The sequence below is a fragment of the Anarrhichthys ocellatus genome, unplaced genomic scaffold, assembly GCF_004355925.1.
Source record: "Anarrhichthys ocellatus isolate YVR2014 unplaced genomic scaffold, GSC_Weel_1.0 scaffold28, whole genome shotgun sequence".
In the NCBI taxonomy this organism is placed as follows: Eukaryota; Metazoa; Chordata; class Actinopteri; order Perciformes; family Anarhichadidae; genus Anarrhichthys; species Anarrhichthys ocellatus.
The window spans coordinates 886303-893662 of record NW_022280058.1 but is presented as its reverse complement, the minus strand read 5'-3'; the positions used below and the strand labels follow the sequence as shown (position 1 = coordinate 893662).

Sequence of the window (7360 nt, the reverse complement as noted above, 5' to 3'; positions counted from 1 at the left end):
GTGTGTGTGTGTGTGTGTGTGTGTGTGTGTGTGTGTGTGTGTGTGTGCTCAGGGCTCCAATGGAAGCATGCAGCTCATGGAGACCGAGTTTTCCAAAACTCTGGGGGAGATGGTGGCCCTTCATCTGCATCACCAGAAGAGCATCCCAGCGTTCCTCTCCGCTGTGACCCTCGACCTCTTCAGCCGACAAACCACCGTCTGAAGTAACTTGACGCCAACTGGTTTCCGCTCCCTTTCTTGCCGTTTTCTCCGTCTCATACAATATTCACAGAGTTCTTTCAACAGCTCTGACATGTGACTAGTGTGGTTGGTGCTGTGTTGTGCAGGATGAACACCTCCATCTTGTATTCAGAAAGGCTTCAGAAGGCATCTTGGTATTCCTATTTGTACGCTGAATATTTTATCAATGAAATATATTTTTTCTTAACATGACAAAATTGTCATGAAAATGTCACAGGAGCCTCTGATATTTGGGTTAAGAGCGTGCTGTTTTACAGTGTGGCAGGACTGAACAGAAACAAAAGGAAGTGAGCGGAGAATAAAGCCACTTATCACAGCGACGGTAGAGGAACGCCAGCTGGTGCAGCCATATGTCTCGTGAGGAAACATATTCTCCTGTACTGCACATGCCACATACTGTCATTGTTTATTTTTATTTGTTCACACTCTTTTTCACAACACAAGCACATCTTCTGCCCACCCCCCGCAGCTCTCACCTAGAGATAATATAGGAGGGGCTTTTATATAAGCTGTGCGATGTAAACAGTACTGTAGCTTCATCGCGACTGTCTTCATTCAATAAAGCTACTGTACCTCCTTACTGTTTTCAAACGTGATCAATAAAGCGTATGTGTGACTTTACTTGAATGAATATTCATTTTGCAGCAACTGGTCTACTGTACCTGTGACGATGACACACCGTATCCACGGTCTTTGAGGAACTGGATTTCATTGTCATTGTTGATGTGAGACTGTGCTGTGTGGCCAGGTGTAATGGTTCTGTCCGGTTCCCCAAAGGCCGTCAGGACCCAGATCAGCAGTTGGACTAAAGACCTTTGCACACCAAGTCCTTTTTATCTGTCCGAAGGTGTGCAAAGGTCTTTTGCACCTTTTAAAAAATGACTTTTACACTCTGACTCAGGCTCCAGAGTTGTTCGACCACTCACTGCCAGCGTAAATGCAAACGTCATCATCCAAAAAATGGCTTCTGATAAACTGATTCACTTCGTTCATTGGTCTCTCTGCACACAGCACTTATAAAGTGATGGTGATGGTCGCAAAACAAAGAACGTACGAAGGATTAGACGGTCGATTGTGCTGTAGACTGTTAAACGACAGCTTCTTGCTAATGTCATTTATTCATTGGATCCGCTTGGTGCACTATCTAGTGCAGCCTTCTACTTAATTCAGCTCTGTCTTGTATTGAGATTTTTAATCTAGGTAGCATGGGTCAACCATCCACAAAGTTTTACTAGTGCACTAGTCCAGTATGTTGCCAGTTGGGTAGCGGGCACCTTTTGATGCTGACCCTCGCTGACAAAAACTGTCCGTTTGGATGTGGAAATTCACCTCTTTGTCACCAGAGCTTGTGGAAGGTGGAGCATCTCCGAGTAGATAACGGCGACTCTATCCCCGATAGAGGCTGGACGCACTTTTTTTGAAGTGGTGGCCAGAAGATTGTTTGTCTTTGTTGCAACCCAGTCAGTCAGTGCTGGACGCTAGTGGGGAAGGAAGCTATTGAGTTTTTTTTGGGTCTACTATAACATAAGAAACAACTCAGATTTGGGAAGCGTTAGAGGAAGTCATGAAGTCGTAATCCTGCTTTTTATTTGTATCGTTCTTGTCCCCGAGGAGCTGTTTAAGTCGCCATTCATTTTTAAAAGGTTTTGCTTGTAGTCAATTTAACCGACGGTTGGGGCTCAGTTTCTCCGGTGAAGAATTAACCGACCCGCAAGGAATACAATAAACGGGAGAAGTATTTTCTGAACATGATGAAGATCAATGGTAGTTACACAACAGGTAGGAAGTGAATGCCACGTCATTAACGTGCTGTTAAACCCTAGGAAGGTGTAGATGACGGCACAGGAAGCAACTCTGCGGCGATCCTCTTGATATTTTCCATGGCTGTAATGTTCTGCTCTTTGAGTTTTGCCTACAGAGAAAAAGGATTTTGTCCACTCAGCTTTCATCCATGTTTTTTTTTCCCCCCCATTTCATTATTCCACTACCTTTGTAACCTTAATTGTCTTCCTTCCCCCTCATCTTCTCTGCTCTTTCCACTCTTTTATTCATTCCTTTATCTTTATTTCATCAGCCCATCATCTCTGTCGAAAACAATTAGTACGCCCGCTGATACCTCATCAACTATGAATGAAGTGGTAGACTGAGATTGAAAATGCCAAAGCTGAGCTTTATAAGCTCCGCAGCATACATCAGATTTCTCACACCAATCCTCATCAAGCGGTAAACAATAATTTTGAAAGGCACGCTTTTTAAAAGGAATCATTTCCAGGCAGCACTAAATCTTTAAAGGCGATTCTCGTGCATGTTTAATTTATTTTAAAAAGTATAGGAGTGGCATTTCAATCTCTCAGATTATTTAATTTTTTCACCACAGAGAAATATTGATAAGTGAGACTTGCTGTGAGGAGACATCACCACTACAGAGACGAGTCTCAGCTGGAGACAGAGAGGCCTATGGGACAGAAAGAGAGACGGGACCTGTCACGTCTTTCTTTCATCTCTAATCCCTCTATTCTTCCAATCTATATACCTTCCTCGCTAAAGTCTTCATCTGCCTTCAAATCGCACAGGAAGCTCCTCATCTTCAAGTGATTCTTTCTCCCACTTTGTCCTTCAGCTCCTCGTTCCCTCCTTCTTAAAAGTCCCAACAGAGAGAGAGACCGAGCAGCTGTCATGCTTTAGTTCAGATCCGAGTCTCTGTTCCTGGGGTTCCCCGAAGAGTAGAATAAGCATGATGTCACTGGGAAAGGTGTGCGCGTGTGTGTGTGTGTGTGTGTGTTTGTAGCTGAGCATCTTTTAAAGGATTGTTCCTATTTATTGCAATTTATTGTCATATTGTCACATTTCCAGCTGTTACAATAACAAGTAAACAACAGTAAGCATTCATCACAGTTTACAGACAACCCACTGGTTCATATTTGACCTACTGTACTTCCTGTAGCTGTGCACACATTCTTTTTGTTCTTATGAATGCGGGGTTATTTCCAACATTTACAGCACACAAATAAGGGAAAGTCCGTTTTACATCCAGATCAAGCGTGTACTTAAACCTGATTTGAACTTTTACTTCTTTACAACATGTCTGAACGTCGGACTGCTCTGATTTCTTGCTCTCTCGGTCTTTAATGTAGTCTTCACTCCCAGCAAACGCTGACTCCAGTAGCATCACTTGAGGCAATTTATCAGATTCCACGCAGCTCGCTCCGGAGCCACAGACGTCTTTTTACAACTTTCTCTTCTAAACACAGTAGAACTCCTTCGTGTGGATATATGAGTTGTGAGCAATTCAACCAAAACATGATTTATCCTCTTAAATCCTCTTAGACAAATGAAAGCATTGGATCGACAAGCTACAGTATTTGAGGGAAATTAAACCGTGTCCAGCATAATGTCATTTCTCTTTTTGTTTCTCGCATGAACTCAATGAAGCGTTCTGTGGGCGACTCTGAAAGGTCGATTGTCAGCGTGCGCTTGAAAGCACCAACAGGCAGAGCTTCTAGAACGTGCTGCTTCCTCATGACAGTAACATAACTGTGACAAAAACCCCAAAAGGAAAAGAAACGGTTTGTTGCGATGGATTACTAAACTCCACCACATTTCAAGCTGCTGCAGGTTTTCATGCTTTTCTTGCATGAACTTATTACCAGAGGCAGGTGGGAAATCAGTGTTTTGGAAAATGTTGAGCAGCAATGCAGATGGTTTTCCATTCGCTCCCAGGTGATGAGCATCTGATTACTAACCTGCAAGGTTAAATCATGAGGGTGGCAATATGTAGTAAAAGAAACCGAAAGCCACACAGACTGCTCTAGCTTTATTGGATGTTTTCCTTAAATAAAATATACTTATCAAAGCAAACTAATAGATGCTTTAATGACAAAATCAATACATATATCTAAACAAAGTGACTTCAAGCAACACTAGAAAGCTTAATATTGAAATGGTTGTTTATGTCCCGATTATCTCGGCCCCAAAAAAATTGTAATTCACTATTATCTTGATAATCTTCAAATATGCTGTTTTTTAAGGAACACATATTTCTACTGCATCACAGATGGGATACTTACCTTTTTTTCGTGAGCAATCAACCATAAGGTCCTCCTGCATAAATACATAAATAAAAAATTGCAACATTTTGTTGTTAAATTATAATATTTTTCTACTTCTTTACCACAGTAGCTGGCAAGTCAGCTTCTTCCATGTCATTCACGATGATATTCACGATTATCCCGATAATGGAAATTCACCACGATCAACTCATTGAGTGTTTTTTGATCCTATATCATCCCATTCACAGTTGTTTAAACCTAAAAATTTAAATTTGGGGTATTTTGTTTCTGTTAGCAGTGGCTACGAATTCATGATCCTCCTCTGGCATAACAATTAGCCAAGGCTAATGCTGCGATAATGCTCTCCGAGTTGGTGCGGGACCAGGAGAACAGATTTGGACGGAGCTGCACCGGGGCAGCGTTTACACCTCTGATGATGGAGCTCCGCAGAGCCGTTTCAGTAACGCATCTCTCTCCAATCATAACTTTTTGGAGCCGCTGCAATGCTGAATGTCTGGCAAGTGTAATTCTCAACAGCCGCTGCCTCTAATCCTCACTCCCAAACCGTATATGTGGCTGATCAGAGGGCCAGTGGAAATGTGCAGGCAGGTCTCCAGGCAGACTCCAATATGGCTGCCAGAGCTGCAGAGTGACAGTTTGGCTAATTAGAGCGCTTTTAATTTGCACTGCCTTGATCTTTCGTCTTAACCTCCTTCAATCTGGGCGCGTGTGCAGGAATGCGCGCTGGTGTGCGTTTGTACATTTGGAGCAAGTTTCAGTGTCACCTTGTGTGGTAATTTGGAAAAGTGAGCTAGTGTGAGGAAGGCTGAAAGAGGAAATATGTCATTTAGCCTCCGTCACACTTAGTCCATCCACTACTTCTCATTCTCTGCTTGTTCATTGTGTCTTTAATAAGTGTGATTCAGTTCATAGCTCTCACCTCGTTCCTGTTTTTCTGCATCGATCTGGCCCTGGATTTCTCCACACACAAGCGCTCCTCACACTCTCTTAATGAAAGCAGACGACTTTCAGGGTCAACAATCATCAGCTCTAGTTGTTCAGTCGTTGTCTGTGCTTTAAAACGCAACTGGCCTTGTTTTAAAAGAGTTTAGACTGGCAGTGTTACTGCTCCGCTCCCAGATCATATCTCACAAATGATTGGCCCCTCGTAAAGATATTTAAACAGGAAGCAGTTAGCAGCTTTCACCCAGTCAAAGATGAGATAACCGCTGACCTAATAACTCATAAGTCATGTTGCTCGCCTCTCAGCCAGCCTCGACCTTTCCACAGTGTTCTCTCACTTACCCTGTACATTATTAATGCTGCTTGGCCTAGTGTGCGTGCGCGTGGTGTGATGCAGTGAGACACAGGCTCCTCTCTTTAGCAGGTTGATTTTAATATGTAGTAATACAGTGGTGAGAATGTTTCCCTTTATGACTCTTAACATCGCACTCTATCAAGCCGCCTCCTTTCACAGGCTGACCCACATTAGGCGCTGACGGCGAGCCCGATTCCCGTCTTTTGAAAGGTTATTTCACAAAGACAACCCCCAAGGCTCTGAAAGAAATCAAAACACTGGAAATGAGCAAAGAACCCCGTCTGTCTGTCCTCTTTTATCTTCCTCAGCCCCTTATTCTTAATTCCGTTTCCTGCTTCTTTCTGTTTTTTTTTGGTTTTTTTTCCCTCTCCATCCCTTTCTGTCCTCCATATCTTTTCTGTCCTCCATATCTTTTCTGCCCTCCATCTCTGCCGGAAGTGTCACTGCAAATGCCACGTGGAGGATGAAGGAGCGGGAGTTATTGTGTGTGCCTGGGGAGGGCCTCTTTTTGTACTCTCGGCTGTAGAGTGATGGGGGCATAGACAGGCAGCGCACACATAAAAAAGACGAGATATTTTGGTCACTGCGGCTCCGGCTGTGACGAGTCTGACAACTACTTGTGTTCCAAACCCTGACAGCGGGGCAAGCTGGAGGCTCCCTCTCCGCTCTGCGCCAGACTGCTTTGATAAGAGCGCATCTAGAAAGGGCAGCCCTCAACCACAGCACTTCAAAACTAGACTTAATGCAGGTTCTCTTCCACCGCGCACTGCAGTAATACCAGCAGTTGTTTGGCTGCCCTTTTCAACCGCCCCACCGGGTACGGGACTGAAATCTTTCATCCCTGCCAGCCCGGGAGAGCCCTTTAATAAGCCGCGCCGCGTTGTGACTGCGTCGCAAATACCACGTGTAGTTTTAAAAGTTCAACATCTAGAATCGGATGTCGAAAAAAAAGTTTCAAATGAAACAATTGCAGTGTCTCAGTGTGTCTCGCTCTCCCGGCAGCCGTTGGTTTATAAGTTCGCACCACAACGTGAGAGCTTGTGAGCTCGCCGGTCTGTCTGAGCCCCGAGAGTGAGGGAGAGATCTGAGGAGGGAGGGAAATGAGGTTTGGGAGAAAGATGATGTAACTGCGGAGACATACCAGACTCACCTGCCCTGGGTTAAAATCACACAGGACAGATAGGAGATGTAAGGATAATGAAAAGACCCTGTTAGGACATGTTCTCGTTTTCATCGAAGCCTCCCACCGTCAGGCCCTTTAGCCTTTTGTACCGCGGCAGTTTAAAGATAAGGAGTAATGAACCTCTTCGGTGTTGTACTGAAGTTGCAATTTTCTCTCGCTCAGTTCACGATGGAGAAGGATTGTGCTCCTGCACATGAATTGCACCACCATTATGAATCTGAGGGCATATTTCACCTGAAAAGATAAGCCCCTGGTCCAGGCTTATTGTGTCATTGCCCATATGTGCTTTTGACGATGAAATTGTATTACAAATTAGAAATGTAGCATTTAGATCAATTACATGCTCCTCTACTCTTTGAGAACATTTCTTAATATAACAGACATTTCGATTTTCCAAAAAATGCTTATTCGCTTAAATGAGACACAATCACCTGTATTAACATGTTGCTCTTTAGGGATGTTTTCAGGAAAAGGCGGATAGCTTAGCTTAGCATAGCTCTGTAACTAAATTACGCTTTGTTTAATTCGTACACAAACGTAAAATTTAAAAGTAGCAATTTGTGGTTTTAA

The 7360-nt window shown here is 43.6% G+C and overlaps 1 protein-coding gene across 3 annotated transcripts in view; it reads left to right on the top strand.

The window, feature by feature from the left end:
* The window catches only part of mad1l1 (mitotic arrest deficient 1 like 1), a 47876-nt gene extending 47015 nt beyond the window's left edge, over positions 1–861 (top strand). For all 3 annotated transcript variants that reach the window (XM_031863196.1, XM_031863194.1, XM_031863195.1), the window contains exon 18: positions 53–861. In XM_031863196.1, the coding sequence (XP_031719056.1) occupies positions 53–202 (150 nt within the window). In that variant the 3' untranslated portion in view covers positions 203–861. The remainder of the gene's footprint in view (positions 1–52) is intronic.
* The last annotated feature ends 6499 nt before the right edge of the window (positions 862–7360 follow it).